The 20856-nt window shown below is 43.1% G+C and overlaps 1 protein-coding gene across 8 annotated transcripts in view; it reads left to right on the plus strand.

The window, feature by feature from the left end:
* Positions 1 to 20856, plus strand: part of LOC110488975 (septin-6) — a 42060-nt gene that overhangs the window by 11505 nt on the left and 9699 nt on the right. For 7 of the 8 annotated variants that reach the window (XR_005035954.1, XR_002468504.2, XM_021561483.2 and 4 more), the window contains exons 3-8: positions 2606 to 2801; positions 4101 to 4287; positions 9381 to 9542; positions 10506 to 10602; positions 11457 to 11625; positions 19393 to 19525. Coding sequence is in view for 6 of the 8 variants with exons in the window: in XM_021561483.2 (XP_021417158.1) it covers positions 2606 to 2801; positions 4101 to 4287; positions 9381 to 9542; positions 10506 to 10602; positions 11457 to 11625; positions 19393 to 19525 (944 nt within the window). In the remaining 2 variants the exon portion in view is untranslated. Of the gene's footprint in view, positions 1 to 2605; positions 2802 to 2829; positions 2964 to 4100; positions 4288 to 9380; positions 9543 to 10505; positions 10603 to 11456; positions 11626 to 19392; positions 19526 to 20856 lie in introns of those variants that run through there. The other variant, XM_021561485.2, reaches the window with a different exon arrangement.

Raw genomic sequence — 20856 nt, forward strand, 5'->3', positions numbered from 1 at the left:
ATATACTGCAGCCCTCATCCTCCACATACAACACCCGTTCTGCCAGTCACATTCTGTTAAAGGTCCCCGAAGCACACACATCCCTCGGTCGCTCGTCTATTCAGTTCGCTGCAGCTAGTGACTGGAACTAGCTGCAATAAACACTCAAACTGGACAGTTTTATCGCAATATCTTCATTCAAAGACTCAATCATGGACACTCTTACTGACAGTTGTGGCTGCTTTGCGTGATGTATTGTTGTCTCTATACCTTCTTGCCCATTGTGCTGTTGTCTGTGCCCAGTAATGTTAGTACAATGTTTTGTGCTGCTACCATGTCGTGCTGCTACCATATTGTTGTCATGTTGTGTTGCTACCATGCTGTGTTGTCATGTGTTGCTGACTGGCTTTGTTGTCTTAGGTCTCTCTTTATGTAGTGTTGTGTTGTCTCTCTTGTCGTGATGTGTTTTGTCCTATATTTTTTATCCCATATCATTAACATGATATCCAAAAGGTCAGACTTCGTAACCTAATATATCCGGTAATGAGCACCAAGCTCTGTTTACAGAGCGGCGCAGCTTTCTCAACAAAAACGGGTTCGCAAAAATCTAAATTAGCATGATGAGCTGAATTGAATGTAAAAGACTGAAAATAAAACGTTTCTGTAAGAAGTCTTCGGAAAAAGAACACAAACTTTGCTTTAATATGAACAGTGTATACTAAACTATGATAATGTCATGTCTCAAAATTGATATAGATCTTACCTCTATATTGTTTTATGTCATCCGGATTGGAGAAGAAAGATGTCAGTTAGCCTTAATTCTCACACTTTTTCTCTGGCCTCCGTTTATTTATTCGCCCTAATTTTGGCCATCCTACAAGGGTAAAACGGCCAATAAGTTTTGAACATATTTTGATAGAGATGAGGTTTGGACCATGGGTTTTCTTAGAGTATTATCTACACAATGAACATATAATTTTCCTCATTGGTCAAAAGACGCGTTTTTGATTGGACAGCCGTTTCCATTACACATGTCGCAAACATTCTTTTGGTGACATTGCTTTTGTCTAAATAAACCTGGCTCAATGGAAACCTGCCTATTGACAGATATAGTTTTCATATATTAGCCTTATTTTAAAGCAAATGGTCAATTTTGTCAATTTTGTTGAATGTAGGAAACAGATAATATAATTCTCTCAATTTTCCATACTCTAAATTACTTGAAAGTTATCCATGGCACTCAAAACATTCAAAAGCAATGGCAGAAGCCCTAGAACCTCTATTATTACAGTCTACTCTATGAAGTCTGGTGTGTGTGGATCCCAGAAAGCAAAGCTGTTGTAAAATTGCACAGGCCTGCCTACAGCTCAAGCCCCAGAAATGTGATCCGGAGGCATGTGGCAAGAACTTAATTGAGAGCAAAACATTTTGTCTTCATGAGACTTAGATTTCTTATGCTTTTTGCTGGTACATTCAAATGGAAACCTTTGGATGTCAGGGCCCCATCTTTAGCATGGGGTTCAGCTTGGGTCCCTGCCAAGCGAGATGCTTATCCAGCCCTGCCAAATTTCTATGAGGATGATGAGAGACCATGGAAACATCTTGACGATGACCTGAGGTGGACTTAACCTCAGATGCAGGAAATGGGAGGGGAGAATCTGGCACTGTGCTGTTCCATTCTAACCCCCCTCCCCCTACACTATTTAGTGTGCACTCAGAGTGAAAGCCTGATGCCTTGTGAAAGGAAGACTAATATATCGTTGGCAGTGTAGAGCTCTGCGTGCTCTGAGTGTAGATGTGGTGTCTGATGAACAGAAGTAAGCCTAGGGTAGCATCCCAAATGGCACCCTATTCCCTATATAGTACACTACTTAGTGAATACGGTGCCATTTGGGGTGTACAACTAGATGTTCTTGCACTGGGAAAGGAAGGTGCCTTCTCACTCGACTGACAGCTTTGAACAGTGTGAGTTTGTCAGAACGCATCAGGACATCCGTGACTCAGACCCATGCAGCCATTTTTATGATGGTCTGCTCTAGATATCAACTCTGGTGGACATAGGATTAGCTTGTTGTGCTGCGCCGCTGCAAGATGTCCCATTCAATGGAGTCCCTCCTAAAGGCACCCAACTTATTAGACATTTCTGCAGCGCATCTTTTTTATTCCATTAAAAAGCGCCTCCTGCCAAAAGCAGCAGAGGAGGCAGAGGGAGGGGCTCACATAGCTAAATGTATAGGGAAGTGACAAATGGGAAGAGTCCATATAATTAACATTCTGGTGGCATTAGAGAGATCTGCTCTGCAGCCCGAGTCCAAATTGTAAAACTGAAGTATTTTCAACAGGATGTACTAAATCCTGTAATGTACAGTATGGGAGAATATTTTAAGGCCACATTTATTCTGACAATGGCCCAATCTGGAATATTCCCTGCTGTTCAATGCTAATTTCCATTAATGATATACTGTAACCTATACCCCTTGACTCTAGAAGAATATAGCTTATGAATGCCTAATGAGCTTAGTACAACTATCTCACACAAACCCAAACTCCAGATAGTAGAATCAAATGGAGTCCACAAAAAAATTACACAATGGTGAATGAACTGAAAGGTATGTGTGTATTTTAGGGGAGACGGGCCTGGGCAAGTCCACTCTCATGGACACCCTGTTCAACACCAAGTTCGAGGGCGAACCCACCCAGCACAACCAGCCGGGCGTGCAGCTCAAGTCCAACACCTACGAGCTCCAGGAGAGCAATGTGCGCCTCAAGCTGACCGTGGTCAACACTGTGGGCTTTGGAGACCAGATCAACAAAGAGGACAGGTGAGAGACAATGATGTAGATAAACATGAATATACTGTATGTCTGTCTGTCTATCTGTCTGTTTTTGGGATTAGAGCCCCAGATTCCGCTTCATGTGTCTGAGATGCCCCCTATGAAGTGTGGACTTGAGGTCATCCCCTTTGGAGTCTGGTGGAACTTTAGGTACTACTCTTATGATGCCTCTCCCACACCTTATGAAAACAGTGAGTCACTGATAGATTTATTGTTAGACACTATGGATAACAGTAGTCTGACACTTGAGCATGAGTCTCAAGGGCTAAATTCTCCCTCCCTCCTGTCATGTGAACCTCATTCCTCGTCATGAGAGATCAGAGAGAGGATGGATGATGTCATGTGAGCACCAGGCAGCTCTCTCTAATCTCAGTCCTCAGTCTGTCCCAGACCTCTCTAGCTGCTCTGGTTAGGGCCCCGAGGGGGAGGCTGTGCTAGTTACAGGAACCCTCATGTAGGTCAGCGCTCCAGGTTCAAACTGCTTCACATCACTATCAAATGGTGGCTGGATGAGGGTGAGCTAAGGGCTAGCAGTTTACCTCGGATGAGTTTCTTATGAGGGGGAGTGGAGGTGGGAAGAGGTGTGTGGGAAGAAGTGTGTGTGTGTGTGTCTGTGCACTCACACGTGTGTGTGTTGAAGGGCAGAGGTAAAACCTGTGTTTAATCAGAGATTCCTATCCGCCTTCGGCTGTGCGGTGAATCTTCCCCTTCCTTGGCGATGGTATGCCTCTCCTCTGCTCCCTGATCCGTGCGTTCCCACGTCTCTTCCCCACCATGTTCTGCTAATGAGACCCAGCTCAGCTGAATGATGGATCAGCAGATCACTATTATGGAGCTGAGCTGTACTCACTTAGCATCTAGCTACCTCCCACTGACAACACTCTGGGATTAAAGTACAAACTGGCTTAAATCTCTTACTTAAAGGAATACTTCTGGATTTTGGCATTGCAGCCCTTTATCTACTCCCCCAGAGTCAGATTAACCATGTGTGTGTCAGCTGGCATACTGGATGCAGAGACATAAAAATGGTATCCATAAGTTCGTCTGACTCTGGGGAAATAGGTAAAGGGCTTCATTGCCAAAATCTCTTTAAGAGAGGCTTTACAACACCCTCTCGTATTCTATGGTGGTGTAAAGGTAAAGGTATACCCTACCCGTAATCCTATATGACTATAGTAAGGCACATTTTCTCTTTTTGGTGCACAGCAACATCTTCATTCCGGTTTCCTTATCAGCTGTTTATGGTGTGTTTATAACACCTTGAAACACATGCTTTTCTCTCCTCAGCTACAAGTCTATTGTGGAGTTTATCGACACCCAGTTTGAGGCCTATCTGCAGGAGGAGCTGAAAATCAAGCGCACGTTACACAGCTACCATGACACACGCATCCATGCCTGTCTGTACTTCATCGCGCCCACCGGACACTCCCTCAAGTCCCTGGACCTGGTCACTATGAAGAAACTGGACAGCAAGGTGGGCTGCAAGGCTAGCTAATGACACTATGATTCCAATGGTTCACTGAGTTCAAATCCTGCGTGGGACAGATATAGTACACTGAGTTGACCTATATGTGTCACTGTCAAGGTTGGCTTCTCTGTAAGCCGCTTTGGAAAAAGATATCTGCTAAATTACCATATTATGCAATTCATTCATTAAACTCTGCTGATTTGAAGTGCCACTTGAAAAGCAGCTTCCCTAATATGATAACCTCGGGTTGAAGAGTTAAATTTTTTTCATAGCTATTTATAAAATGCAGGGGGAAAGCTCTCTAGCCTCAAGATGATGTCACCATGTAGATGCAGGGCATCATTGATGTCATCACAGAGCATCGTTGCTCATAAACTCTTCTACACCATTTGCACGCTCAAAGATGGGCTCCTGTCCCGTGACGGTGTAGGTCAGCCGTGAAACGGCCCTTGGTCGTCATGGTGACACTAGCTCTATTTTTCTAAGGCCAACCCAAAAGGCCCTATTTGCATAGAAACTTCCTGACTTTCGAGTGTTTGCCAGAGCAGCTGTACCCTAGCCACCTTCCAGCCTCTGTGATCCAAAGCCAAAGCCTCCCTGTGTAGGCAGGCAGCTACAGTGAAACAAAGCCTGTTGCGTAGATAGGAGTGCAGTGTCTCTTGAGTTTATGGGTGAGAAGTGGTGGTGGGTGTTGTTTGACAAAGACTCCCCTGCATCCTCAGGCCTCCTCTTTCGTCCTATGCCTCCATTGAAGCAGATATTCCTGCATATCCCTTCCCTATCTCTTCATGTTCTGATTTTGACACCAAGCATGGGGGCTGGAGAATGTGTTTCTTCTAAACCAGCTGGATCAGTAGGCTCTCATCATTAACATTGTGTTTGGAGATTTCTTCACGAGATAGATCCTGCGTTGGAGATTAACTAGTACTACCCTCTCTGGTAAATGCTCTTACTGCTCTGCTGTCAATTTTTCTATCTTTGCTTTGTTCCAAGCTCTGATTATGGCGGAAATGCACATAGATATGCCCAAATCAAACATCCCTGAAGCTAGTAGAGGCTAGCGGTGTTCAGATATAAAAAGACATGTTACATTTCTAGCTTTTGTATCCGTCTGCATGATATCCCTGCTGTAGACCAAGGCACAAGGCATCCAGAGAAGCATAAGAAAGGGAGGTGTAGGCCCAGATCTCAAGGTCTATTTATATCCTGTCTTGGCCAGATGTTCCCCACTTATCTCAGGGGGTTTAGCTAGCTAGCTGTGATGTAATGACCTGGCTGCATAGGAGATGCTCGCATCATCCGGCCCCGCTCTGCTACCTTCCAGCTGAGGTCTCCCCAGCAAACACAGAACGTACCCGTAATGTTCCCAGAAGGTTCTCCTTTGGTTATTTTCTAGCTGGGTACACTCTCCAATCAGAACACCAGCTTGATGCTGCTGCACAATATAGGCTAAACCCAGCAGCTTGGGTACAACTTTGGTTTGATATGGGTTTAGTAGCCCATACAGAAAAAGTATATAATAACCTAGATTTTAACAACCAACATATATGTACACGTATTTAAGTGTATGTAAATTACAGATATAAATATATGTTTAAGCCATTAAAAAAAAATCTGTTTTCATATATTTCTACATATGTTTCTGTATTTAAATATATACTGTGGAAATAGATTTTGACAGTATGCTGTGGTTGGTTGTAAAATATATTCGCAAATATATTTCAGAATTATAAACTGGGTGGTTTGCCGTGGTATATCAGGCCGTATACCGTGGGTATGACTAAACATTTGTTTTTACTGCTCTAATTATGTTGGTAACTAGTTTATAATAGCAATGATGCACCTCTGGGTTTGTCATATATGGTCAATATACCTCGGCTAAGGGCTGTGTCCTAGCAATGTGTTGCGTCGTGGATATGAACAGCTCTTAGCCGTGGTATATTGGCAATATACCACACCCCTCTCGGGCGTCATTGCTTAAATAGACACTGAGTGTACAAAACATTAGGACCCATTTCCATGACATAGACTGACCAGGTGAATCCAGGTGAAAGCTATGCTCCCATAATGATGTAATTTGTTAAATATACTTCAATCAGTGTAGATGAAGGGGAGGAAACAGGTTAAAGAAGGCCTTGAGACATAGATTGTGGTTGTGTGCCATTCAGAAGGTGAATGGGCAAAATATTTAAGTGCCTTTGAACGGGGTATGGTAATATGTGTCAGACGCACCGGTTTGAGTGTGTCAAGAACTGCAACGCTGCTGGGTTTTTCACACTCAACAGTTTCCCGCGTGTATCAAGAATGGTCCACCACCCAAAGGACATCCAGCCAACTTGACACAACTGTGGGAAGCATTGGAGTCAACATGAACCTGTGGAACACTTTCGACACATTGTAGAGTCCATCCCCCGACGAATTGAGGCTATTCCGAGGGCAAAAGGGGGTGCAACTCAATATTAGGAAGGTGTCCCTTATGTTTTGTACGTTGAATGTTGCCATGTATTTTACGAATGGAACATTTAGCTTTTTATACCACGTACTGTAGCTAGCCTACATTAAAATTAAATGCATAGAACTACATAGTTCAGCACTAAATCACAACAGCATGCCCTAGGGAGTTTTTCCTAGCCACCGTGCTTCTACACCTGCATTGCTTGCTGTTTGGGGTTTTAGGCTGGGTTTCTGTACAGCACTTTGTGACATCAGCTGATGTAAGAAGGGCTTTATAAATAAATGTGATTGTATACTTTGAAAAGTTTGAATGACCAACTAAAAGAGTGCTTTCAAAATGTTTTTTGCTCAAATAACTTGGTCTATTGTTGAATTGTGGCATGGGAGTCACAGGTTGAATCTGAAACACAAAATATAATGTACAAATGACCACTTTGCACTTAACATCTTTATTTGAACATAATGTCTCTGAATATCAAATGTGGATTCCTTCATCTCCAATGTACATTTTCAGACTTACAAGTTGACAGTTACCCTGCGGATAATGCAGAGATGGAGTCGGCTAAAAAATTGCTGCACCCCCCAGCTTCAAACATCTTCCCGTGGCTATGGAGACAAAGTCATTGAAACAATCCCACACAAGATGAAGAATAAATTGCTCATGTTCATGAACACATTTTAATTTAATTGGGAACTAGCTAGCTAAAGGACAATGACCCAACACACCTCCAGGCTGTGTAAGGGCTATTTTACCTAGAAGGAGAGTGATGGAGTGCTGTATCAGATGACCTGGCCTCCAAAATCCCCTGACCTCAACCAAATTGAGATGGTTTGGAATGAGTCGGGCCGCAGAGTGAAGGAGAAGCAGCTAACAATTGCTCAGCATATGTGGGAACTCCAGACCAACTCCAGACCAAAGGACACATTTTCACCAGTCTAATTGATCTTGTTTCTTGGCCCAAGTAAGTTTCTTCTTATTGGTGTCCTTTAGTAGTGGCATCGTTACAGCAATTTGACCATGAAGGCCTGATTCACACAGTCTCCTCCTCTGAACAGTTAATGTTGACATGTGTCTGTTACTTGAACACTGTGATGCATTTATTTGGGCTGAAATTTATGAGGCTGGTAACTTTAATGAACTTGTCCTCTGCAGCAGAGGAGTCTTCCATTCCTTTGGTGGTCCTCATAAGAGCCAGTTTCATCATAGCGCTTGATGGTTTCTGCGACTGCACTTGAAGAAACTTTCAATGTTCTTGACATTTTCCTTATTGACTGGAAGATATGATATGAAGATGTCTTAAAGTAATGATGGACTGTCATTTCCCTTTGCTTATTTGAGCTGTTTTTGCCATAATATTGACTTGTTTTTTTACCAAATAGAGCTATCTTCTGTATACCCCCCAACTTGTCACAACACAACTGATTGGCTCAAGCACATTAAGAAGGAAATTCCGCAAATTCACTTTTAACAAGGCACACCTGTTAATTGAAATCCATTCCAGGTGACTACCTCATGAAGCTGGTTGAGAGAATGCCAAGCGTGTGCAAAGCTGTCATCAAGGCAAAGGGTGGCTATTTGAAGATTCTCAAATATAATATATAGTTTGATTTGTTTAACACTTTTTTGGTTACTCCATGATTCCATATGTGTTATTTCATAGTTTTGATGTCTTCACTATTATTCTACAATATAGAAAATTGTAAGAATAAAGAAAAACCCTTGAATGAGAAGGTGTTCTAAAACTTTTGACCGGTAGTGTATATATTTTATTGAAATGTACTCCATTTTATTATTTTTCGTATGGGAGTGTTTTGTATGTGTTTATTATAGATTAAGCTTAGTCTTGTACTTACAAATTATCAATGCAGAAGCTCCAGGGAAAAGGGCTTTTTAATCCAGGACTAGGCTTAATCTGTATCTGGGAAACAAACCCTTAATGTGTGGAGCGGAGAGGTTTTGGATCAAATGATTATAGGATTATCTTGATCTACATTGTTTTCATGGGCTCTGATTTGAAAGTACAGCCAATTTAGTTTCAGTAGTTTTTTTTGTCCTGCTGAAAGCGGAGGGTTGTAAAATTGCATTTGACATGAGCCTCAAAGCTGTTCCTTATTTAGCTACATCCCAATGTGTGGGCATTATTTGTTCACACCTTGTCACTGTCAGCCCATCATAACAATCCTTCATCTGCTCTGCTCCCTAGCTGCTAGCATGCATTTTGTACTCAATATTGTAATCCTGATTTTAAAACTTGATGCAAGTCTGTAAAAAACAAACAAATCAATGCCTGTGTTTTAGTATGTATTTTGAATGACTGTTTTGTCTATGTGCCTGTGTAACCGATGTGAAATGGCTACCTAGTTAGCGGTGGTGCGCACTAATAGCGTTTCAATCGGCGACGTCACTCGCTCTGAGACCTGAAGTAGTTGTTCCCCAAGCTCTGCAAGGGCCGTGGCTTTTGTGGAGCGATGGGTAACGATGCTTTGTGGGTGACTGTTGTTGATGTGTGCAGAGGGTCCCTGGTTCGAGCCCGGGTTGGGCGAGGGGACGGAAGCTAATACTGTTACACCTGCACATATCTTTTCCTCATTAGCGGATAGCCTAATAACATTTTCTGATCTAATTTCACCTCCTCAAACAACAGGTCAACATCATCCCCATCATCGCCAAATCAGACGCCATCTCCAAAAGCGAGCTGACCAAGTTCAAGATCAAGATCACCAGTGAGCTGGTCAGCAATGGTGTTCTGATCTACCAATTCCCCATCGACGATGAGACGGTGGCAGAGATCAACTCCACCATGAACGTAAGATAACCCTTCTATGATGCTGCTCATTTTAGTTCAGCAGCATTTCAGAAAACATTTCAGAAAGTTATACAGACTTACTAGTTATAGTTGAGAAGTATGAGAGTGACTGACAAGGTTTGGTTAGGAAGAAATATCAAGTGAATACGATAGTTGATGTTTTCATGGATTTTTTGTTTTGTGAGGCCAAGTAATACAATATACGTACATCTACAGGAGTAGATGTAGTTGTGTATCTGTACCCCTCGAGTGAGTTTCCTTTCACTATGAGTTGTGAGTCATTTATTCTGTTCATTCTCAGAACATTGAAACAGCAGCACTAGAGCAGGATACGAGCACCATCTGTGTCCTCCTCCTCCACCAGTCCAGTACAGTGTATGACAATCAGCTAGCTCTTGCTACAGGAAGCTCTGTGTGGGAAAGGGCCCCTGGCCGCTGACTAACGGGCCGGGGTTCAATGAGCGGACCATGAGGAGTGACATAAGAGAGTGGAGAATGCCAATGCTTCTGACTGAGCAGAACCCAGCTGATTTGCGTTAGTCAATTAGCTCTCAAGACTCTCGCCCTCCGATCTCACGAAGACGCCACCACTCTGGCAGAAAGGCCACCCACTCCCATCACTGCAGTCAGAAGCCCTTGCTGTTGGATGAATGGAACGTGTATTAACTTGCAATACAGACCTAACATGATTCACATCACTTGCAATTAACTTTGTGTTAGGTTCACTCTGCCAATTGTTTTGCCTGTCAAGAGATGTGCTCCAATTGATCCAAATCTAAACAAATAAATAATCAAGTTGTGTAATGGAGTGATAACATGGAATGATAATTGCAGGAAGTGTCAATCGTGTGTGTGCTTGCATGATGTGTGTGTATTTGTGTGTTGTGTTTGATAAAAAGAGAGAAAGGCAGAAAGATGGACTCAGGTGTCACTGCACTAACGAGAATCCCTTCTGCTCCGCAGGCCCATTTGCCGTTTGCCGTGGTGGGAAGCACGGAGGAAGTGAAGATCGGCAACAAGATGGTGAAAGCGCGGCAGTACCCCTGGGGGACGGTACAGGGTAAGCTAGGTCACTTACAACAGGGGAAATGAGAGGGGGGGTGTCCTTCCATTTTTGGCCAACATTTCCCTCCCACTCATTCCGCCCCAACTCCCTTAACAACTACATTCATACCGTCAAGAGGGAAGCTATCACTGCTGCTTATGTAATCTCATTCAAGTTTGTCTATTTAACAATGCATGCGCCCACTCTTCCATAACTGTATGAGCTACAGCAGCGGTTGCTTGAGTCATGTCACAAATGTCGGAGGGTTCTATGGGATTGATTTATTTCAAACGAGTCAATAATACTTGAAAAGTGGTAGGTCATGAAACCTGTGAGCATTATCAGGGTAAGTCACTGATTTACCATAGGAATACAAATGTGAAACATCTCGTATTCTCAGTATATCAAATTACAAGATATTCAAATGATATAACACTTCCTCCGTATTCCCACACCTTATCACCTGTCAATTCGTTATTTGGCCACCTTACGTGGCCCTCCGCTAGATTCTAAAACCAGAAATGAACCCTCCATAGGGCATGAATGGAGCTGTGTACATTTGTTATTAGTGTTCACTGAGTATTACACAAGCCTGCACATTTCAATCACACTTTAATCAGAAATGTGTTTAAAACAAGCAATTATGTGAGTTGTGAATGTGTGGTTCTGGTCTTTTACAATGGCTGTTGTTTGTTCAATCTGTAGTGGTTAATGGATTGACCCACGTTGTCAACCAGTGGTAGTGTTTTAATTAAACGCTGTTGAGTAGTAGCTGTCTGACGTGTGTGTGTGTGGTGTGTGTGGTGTGTGTGGTGTGTGTGTGTGTGTGTGTGTGTGTGTGTGTGTGTGTGTGTGTGTGTCGTCGGCAGTGGAGAATGAAAACCACTGTGACTTTGTGAAGCTGAGAGAGATGCTAATCAGGGTGAACATGGAGGATCTTAGAGAGCAGACTCACACCAGACACTATGAGCTCTACCGTCGCTGCAAGCTGGAGGAGATGGGCTTCAAGGACACAGACCCCGACTGCAAACCCTTCAGGTGAGGCTGCTTCTCTCCATATTTCCTCCTTACTTCCTGTTTCCTCTTAACTCCCTACATCCCTCAGAGACTGCGTCCCGATTCTCCACCCTGCTGCACACTCCTTGTCGTGGATTTTACAATGGTGTAAACTGCCTCCACAGGGAAAACTTTTGTCTGGTTATTTATTTTCTTTAGCCACAAAACCCCTAGCAACAATAATTAGAGCTCATGGCTCAATCCGGGGCATAGAGATTGGTGGAGATCAACATGTGACATCATTGTATGCAGATTACATTTTACTTTATTGATCTGAACCAGAATATTCTCTGACATGCTTTTATTACTGTTGGACACATGGTGCTGTGTCCATATTCAAAGTAAATTGGGAGAACTGAAATAATGCCCATTTGTAATCATGACTTCTCAAGCTTAGAAAATACATCTAAGTGGAAATAGACAAAGACATATGACATCCCTGGGTGTACTGATACCATGCAGTCTGGAGGAGGCATATAAAATCAATTACTCTCCTTTAATAGATAGGTTGAATCCGATGTTCAGAGATGGAGATCTCTCCCTTTCTCTATGATGCATAGGGTCAACATAATCAAAATGAATATATTAATAAGGTTGATGTATTTATTCCAGGCCCTGTCAGTTTCAATTCCATCCAACTTTTTAAAATAAAATGGCCTGCTCTCCAACTTTAATTGGAATGGAAAGACCTCAAGAGTCACATTGACTGTTTAATACTTCCTCTAGAAAGCTGGAGGTCTTGGACTACCTCATAGGAAGATGTATTACTGGGCTGTACAACTGCTTTCACTTAAACAATGGAAATCAGTCTATCCTCCTATCCATGGAGGACTATTGAAGCCGTACATGTAATACGTTGTGATCTAAAATATATTCACTACTAAAAACAGACAGTCCATGATTCTCAATGTCATTAATGTTTTGGAAAATGTACATCAATTCATGAGGTGGAAAGAACAAATATCGCCAGGCACCCCTATTTGGAATAACCTCACCTTACCTCCAGTGTTTAATGATAACACCTTTAAGTCCTTGTTCCAAAGTGGCATTATGAATTTTGAACATGGATCTCTACTAATTCAATCAATTACAAGAAAGACTTGGATTATCCAAGGCCGATTTCTTTTAAGTTCTTCCATTCAGAAAGCTTATTCAATCACTTCAACAGAATCTGGATGAACCGACGGCTTCTAGCATAGAAAAAATACGGAAAGAGGCTGCTACGCTAAAGAAGTTGATTGCCAAGTTATATCAAGGGTTGATTTAAACTCTACCAGATGGTTCAGAACCTAGATGGAAACCATGGGAAACAGATCTAAAGGAAGACATTGAGGAGAACTATTGGTCACAGATATGTTCCAAGATGGCATAGCAGTCGGATGTCTATTTGTCCTGTCCCGTCCCATGTATATATAGTTTTCTTCGTATATATTTTTTATATTTTTAATCTCAATTTCCATCTACGGACTGAACATCCTCTCCTGCAACCCTCCTCACCCAATGTGGTACGGATCTGCAATTCTTTTACACTTTGGAACTGGAACCTCCATTAGAAGCTAGCCAGCTAACTAGCTACTAGCTAGTAGTCAGTTAGCCAGTGCTAGCGGTCATCACCATTAACTCGGACATCAGCCAGCCTCAGCCCGGTCAATTCCTGCCAGTCTGCACAGCGCGATATCAACCCAGAGCATATCGGACTGCTTTTTTCATACCACATCTCTGGATTCCAGCAAGCTCTGAACCTTTACACCGGATTATCGCAGCTAGCTAGCTGCTACCCGAGTGCCTACTCCTGGCTATTGTCTCTGTCCCGAAGCAAGCACCAGTTAGCCTGGAGCTAGCCTCGAGCTAGGCCCATCTCCCGGCTAGCCAAAGAGGTCCTTCAGCCAATTCTTGGGTTACAATAACTATTTTGCCAATTGGCCTGGACCCTTTTACTGCCGACATGGAGCCCCACCGATCCATCACAACCGGTCTACCGACGTAACTGTCCGAGGGGGTCTCAACAGGCTATTCTGTTACGATGTCGCCGAAGAATTATCTACTAGCCCCGGCCCGCTAGCTTTTCTGAACGATGTGTCCCCTGCTCGCCTAGCGTAGTAGTGACTACAGAACTGCACCCTGACTCACCTATTGCTGCTCCTTTGACCCTTTGACCCAATGATCACTCAGCTACACAGCTGATGCCCTCTGGACTGTTTCAATAACACGGTACCTCTTTTTGTTTACTTGTCGGCCCCAGCCTCAAACTCAGGTCCTGTATGTACCTAATTAACCCGCCCGCCCATTCATCGCCAATTACCCGTTGTTGTCTTAGCTCTCCTGATCAACACCTGTGTTTGCTTTATGTCTCTCTCTAATGTCAATATGCCTTGTCTACTGCTGCCTTGGCTAGTTCTTACTGTTTTATTTCACTGTAGAGCCCTCAGTCCCACTCAAAATGCCTTAGAGAGCTCTTTTGTCCCACCCCATGCACATGCGGAGACCTCACCTGGCTTAAAGGGTGCCTCCAGAGATGAAACCTCTCTAATTTTCACTCAATGCCTAGGTTTACCTCCACTATACTCACATCTTACCTTACCATTGTCTGTACTTTATGCCCTGAATCTATTCTACCATGCCCAGAAATCTGCTCCTTTTATTCTCTGTCCCCAACGCACTAGACGACCAGTTCTTATAGCCTTTAGCCTTACCCTTATCCTTATCTTTTCCTCTGGTGATGTAGAGGTTAACCCAGGCCCTGTAGTCCCCAGTTCCACTCCTATTCCCCAGGCGCTATCTTTTGTTGTCTTCTGTAACCGTAAAAGCCTTGGTTTCATGCATGTTAACATTAGAAGCCTCCTCCCTAAGTTTGTTTTATTCACTGCTTTAGCACACTCCACCAACCCTGATGTCCTAGCCGTGTCTGAATCCTGGCTTAGGAAGGCCACCAAAAATTCTGAAATGTCCATTCCCAACTACAACATTTTCTGCCAAGATAGAACTGCCAAACGGGGTGGAGTTGCAATCTACTGCAGAGATAGCCTGCAGAGTTCTGTCATGCTATCCAGGTCTGTGCCCAAACAGTTCGAGCTTCTACTTTTAAAAATCCACCTTTCCAGAAATAAGTCTCTCACTGTTGCCGCTTGTTATTGACCTCCCTCAGCCCCCAGCTGTGCCCTGGACACCATATGTGAATGATTTGCCCCCCATTAATCTTCAGAGTTTGTAATGTTACGTGACCTAAACTGGGATATGCTTAACACCCCGGCCGTCCTACAATCTAAGCTGGATGCCCTCAATCTCACACAAATAATCAAAGAACCTACCAGGTACAACCCTAAGTCCGTAAACACGGCCCGTAAACTCCGTAAGTCCGTAAACTCTTAGATATCATCCTGACCAACCTGCCCTCTAAATACACCTCTGCTGTCATCAACCAGGATCTCAGAGATCACTGCCTCGTTGCCTGCGTTCGCGGTCAAACGACCACCCTTCATCACTGTCAAACGCTCCCTAAAAAACTTCAGCGAGCAGTCCTTTCTAATCAACCTGGCCCGGGAATCCTGGAAGGATATTGACCTCATCCCGTCAGTAGAGGATGCCTTTGTTATTCTTTAAAATTGCTTTCCTCACCATCTTAAATAAGCATTCCCCGTTCCAAAAATGTACAACTAAGAACAGATATAGGTTCACTTCACCCTTGGTTCACTTCAGACTTGACTGCCCTTGACCAGCACAAAAACATCCTATGGCGTACTGCATTAGCATCGAATAGCCTCTGCGATATGTAACTTTTCAGGGAAGTTAGGAACCAATTTACACAGGCAGTTAGGAAAGCAAAGGCTAGCTTTTTCAAACAGAAATTTGCATCCTGTAGCACAAACTCCCAAAAGTTCTGGGACACTGTAAAGTCCATGGAGAATAAGAGCACCTCCTCCCAGCTGCCCACTGCACTGAGGATAGGAAACACTGTCACCACTGATAAATCTATGATAATCGATCATTTCAATAAGAATTTTTCAATGGCTGGCCTTGCTTTCCACCTGACTACCCCTGCCCCGGTCAACAGCTCTGCACCCACCACAGCAACTTGCCCAAACCTCCCCCATTTCTTCACCCAAATCCAGATAGCTGCTGTTCTGAAAGAGCTGTATAATCTGGACCCCTACAAATCAGCTGGGCTAGACAATCTGGACCCTCTCTTTCTAAAAGTATCTGCCGCAATTGTTGCAATCCCTATTACAAGCCTGTTCAACCTCTCTTTTGTATCGTCTGAGATCCGTGGTCATCCCCCTCTTCAAAAGGGCGACACTCTAGGCCCAAACTGTCACAGTCTTATATCTATCCTACCCTGCCTTTCTAAAGTCTTTGAAAGCCAAGTTAACAAACGGATCACCGACCATTTCGAATCCCACCGTACCTTTTCCGCTATGCAATCTGGTTTCCGAGCGGGTCATGGGTGCACCTCAGCCATGCTCAAGGTCCTAAACGATATCATAACCGCCATCAATGAAAGACAATACTGTGCAGCTGTCTTCCTCGACCTGGCCGAGGCTTTCGACTCTGTCAATCACCGCATTCTTATCGGCAGACTCAACAGCCTTGGTTTCTCAAATGACTGAACTACTTCTCAGATAGAGTTCAGTGTGTCAAATCGGAGGGCTTGTTGTCCGGACCTCTGGCAGTCTCTATGGGGGTGCAACAGGGTTCAATTCTCGGGCCGACTCTTTTCTCTGTATACATCAATGATGTCGCTCTTGCTGCTGATGATTCTCTGATCCACCTCTACGCAGACGACACCATTCTGTATAATTCTGGCCCTTCTTTGGACACTGTGTTAACTTCTTGCGGATCAGTGGAACGCTAGTGTCCCATTTCGAAAACTTCCGGTGAAATTGCAGAGTGCCTAATTCAAATTAAATTACTACAAATATTAAACTTTCCTGAAATCACAAGTGCAATACATCAAAATAAAGCTAAACTTGTTGTTAATCCATCCGCAGTGTCAGATTTCAAAAAGGCTTTACGCTGAAAGCAAATCATGTGATTATCTGAGGACAGCGCCCAGCACACAAATGCATAACAAATCATTTTCAACCAGGGAGTTGCGACACGAAAGTCAGAAATAGCGATATAATATATGCCTTACCTTTGAAGATCTTCTTCTGTTGGCACTCCAAAAGGTCCCAGTTACATTACAAATGGTCCTTTTGTTCGATAATGTCTTTCTTTATATCCATAAAAACTCAGTTTAGCTGGCACGCTTCAGTCAATAATCCACTCGGTTTCCTCCTTCAAAATGCATACAAAATGAATCCCAAGCGTTAGCAATAAACGTAATAAACGTATCCAAACAAGTCAATCAATGTTTATAATCAAACCTTAGGTGCCCTAATACGCAAATAAACAATACAATTTAAGACAGAGAATCGTTATTGTCTTTACCGGAGAAAAATACCAAAGAACGCGCTCTCATTCACGCGACTGGAAACACTACAGCCAAAATGGGAGCCACCTAGAAAAACTACAATTTCTGGCTAATTTTTCCAAAAACCAGCCTGAAACCCTTTCTAAAGACTGTTGACATCAAGTGGAAGCCCTAGGAACTGCAATCAGGCACGATTTCGCCCTATTATAAAAGTGCCAGCCATTGAAATCAGTGGGGGATGGTTTGTCCTCGGGGTGGGATGGTTTGTCCTCGGGGTTGTGCCTGCTATTTCAGTTCTGTTATACTCACAGGCATTATTTTAACAGTTTTAGAAACTATAGATGCATATCCTAGCTTCTGGGCCTGAGTAGCAGGCAGTTTACTTTGGGCACGCTTTTCATCAGGACGTCACAATACCGCCCCCTATCCCAAGGAAGTTAACAAACTTCTAGATGCGCTTCAATGCCATGCATCACTCCCTCCATGGTCTCCAACTGCTCTTAAATGCAAGTAAAACTAAATGCATGCTCTTCAACCGATCGCTGCACGCACCTGCCCGCCCATCCAGCATCACTGCTCTGGACGGTTCTGACTTAGAAGATGTGGACAACCTCGTAAAAGGTTGTCCACAAGGTTGTCCTTTACCCTCGTAAAACTGACTATCCTACCGAGCCCTGACATTCAGCGATGTCATTTACAAAATAGCCTCCAACACTCTACTCAGCAAATTGGATGTAGTCTATCACAGTGCCATCCGTTTTGTCACCAAAGCCCCATATATTACCCACCACTGCGACCTGTATGCTATCGTTGGCTAGCCCTCGCTTCATATTCGTCGCCAAACCCACTGGCTCCAGGTCATCTATAAGTCTTTGCTAGGTAAATTCCTGCCTTATCTCAGCTCACTGGTCACCATAGCAGCACCCACCTGTAGCACGCGCTCCAGCAGGTATATTTCACTGGTCATCCCCAAAGTCAACTCCTCCTTTGGCCACCTTTCCTTCCAGTTATCTGCTGCCAATGCAAAAATCACTGAAGCTGGAGACTCATATCTCCCTCACTAACTTTAAGCATCAGCTGTCAGAGCAGCTTACCGATCATTGCACCTGTACACAGCCCATCTGTAAATAGCCCACCCAACTACCTCATCCCTATATTGTAATTGTTTTTTTTGGCACCTTTGCACCCTAGTATCTCTACTTGCACATTCATCTTCTGCACATCTATCACTCCAGTGTTTAATTGCTAAATTGTAATTATTTTGCTACTATGGCCTATTTATTGCCTTACTTCCCTAATCTTACCTCATTTTCACACACTGTATATATACTTTTCTATTGTGTTATTGACTGTACGTTTGTTTATTCCATGTGTAACTCTGTTGTTGTTTGTGTCGCATTGCTTTGCTTTATCTTGGCCAGGTTGCAGTTGTAAATGAGAACTTGTTCTCAACTAGCCTACCTGGTTAAATAAAGGTGAAATAAAAAATATTATGTGAAATCGTTTATACCTGCTCCTACAACGGTAGACAGAAACTACTGCAATTTAATATAATTCATAGGACTTACTACACTCCTGCCAGAATGCATCTAATGCGCCCAGAAATGTCACATCTCTGTTGGAGATGCAAAAAGCACAAAGGAACCCTATTACATATGCTGTGGTCCTGTGGTAAACTGACAATGTATGTGCTATCGTTTCATTGTGTTTAGTCATTTATATCCATCCATCTCCAAGATTATGTCTGTTGGGAAATGTAAATATTGGTGATTAATATCAGAGGACGTTTTGTATTCTAGGTCTAATTGCTGCAAAAAATGGAACCCCATCAATTGGAAAGCCTTATATTCACCTTCAATAACAAACAGGAGGACTGAACTATCTAGCTACAATCCCATAAGACTATATATTATAAAATGAAACATAAACCAGGCATGTTTGACCGAATTTGGAAAATATATGTTGACCACCTAAAAGAATGCTTTGTATAGTGTGCGTTTTATTTTTGTGTTGTAGTCATGTAGAAAACCCTTTTTTAATTAAAAAAAAATAGTTTAAAAAAATAAAGGAACTCCCTTCAGTCAATTCCTAACATAATTCCAATGCTTTGAACTCCATGGCGAGGAGTGTGCCAGAGCACTCTTTAGGAGAAGGGTGAAGAAACGGTATGCACCACTTTCCACTTTCTACCACCCCCTTAGTTAATCACAACCACCTGTATCATTTTGATTTAAATGGCAGTCTGCTCTATTCCACTGTAATGATAGACATAGTACTAACATATATGACTCATTAGTATGACATAATTTATGTCTTTCCTCTTTCTGTGTGGACCCCAGTCTGCAGGAGACGTACGAGGCCAAGAGGAACGAGTTCATGGGAGAGCTGCAGAAGAAAGAGGAAGAGATGAGGCAGATGTTCGTCCAGAGAGTCAAGGAAAAGGAGGCTGAGCTGAAGGAGGCCGAGAAAGAGGTTTGTGTATGTGTGTATACAGGAAGGTACAGTGCCTTGCGAAAGTATTCGGCCCCCTTGAACTTTGCGACCTTTTGCCACATTTCAGGCTTCAAACATAAAGATATAAAACTGTATTTTTTTGTGAAGAATCAACAACAAGTGGGACACAATCATGAAGTGGAACGACATTTATTGGATATTTCAAACTTTTTTAACAAATCAAAAACTGAAAAATTGGGCGTGCAAAATCATTCAGCCCCTTTAAGTTAATACTTTGTAGCGCCACCTTTTGCTGCGATTACAGCTGTAAGTCGCTTGGGGTATGCCTCTATCAGTTTTGCACATCGAGAGACTGACATTTTTTCCCATTCCTCCTTGCAAAACAGCTCGAGCTCAGTGAGGTTGGATGGAGAGCATTTGTGAACAGCAGTTTTCAGTTCTTTCCACAGATTCTCGATTGGATTCAGGTCTGGACTTTGACTTGGCCATTCTAACACCTGGATATGTTTATTTTTGAACCATTCCATTGTAGATTTTGCTTTATGTTTTGGATCATTGTCTTGTTGGAAGACAAATCTCCGTCCCAGTCTCAGGTCTTTTGCAGACTCCATCAGGTTTTCTTCCAGAATGGTCCTGTATTTGGCTCCATCCATCTTCCCATCAATTTTAACCATCTTCCCTGTCCCTGCTGAAGAAAAGCAGGCCCAAACCATGATGCTGCCACCACCATGTTTGACAGTGGGGATGGTGTGTTCAGCTGTGTTGCTTTTACGCCAAACATAACGTTTTGCATTGTTGTCAAAAAGTTCAATTTTGGTTTCATCTGACCAGAGCACCTTCTTCCACATGTTTGGTGTGTCTCCCAGGTGGCTTGTGGCAAACTTTAAACAACACTTTTTATGGATATCTTTAAGAAATGGCTTTCTTCTTGCCACTCTTCCATAAAGGCCAGATTTGTGCAATATACGACTGATTGTTGTCCTATGGACAGAGTCTCCCACCTCAGCTGTAGATCTCTGCAGTTCATCCAGAGTGATCATGGGCCTCTTGGCTGCATCTCTGATCAGTCTTCTCCTTGTATGAGCTGAAAGTTTAGAGGGACGGCCAGGTCTTGGTAGATTTGCAGTGGTCTGATACTCCTTCCATTTCAATATTATCGCTTGCACAGTGCTGCTTGGGAAATATTTTTGTATCCAAATACGGCTTTAAAACTTCTTCACAACAGTATCTCGGACCTGCCTGGTGTGTTCCTTGTTCTTCATGATGCTCTCTGCGCTTTTAACGGACCTCTGAGACTATCACAGTGCAGGTGCATTTATACAGAGGCTTGATTACACACAGGTGGATTG

Source organism: Oncorhynchus mykiss, chromosome 14 (assembly GCF_013265735.2).
Source record: "Oncorhynchus mykiss isolate Arlee chromosome 14, USDA_OmykA_1.1, whole genome shotgun sequence".
Taxonomy (NCBI): domain Eukaryota; kingdom Metazoa; phylum Chordata; class Actinopteri; order Salmoniformes; family Salmonidae; genus Oncorhynchus; species Oncorhynchus mykiss.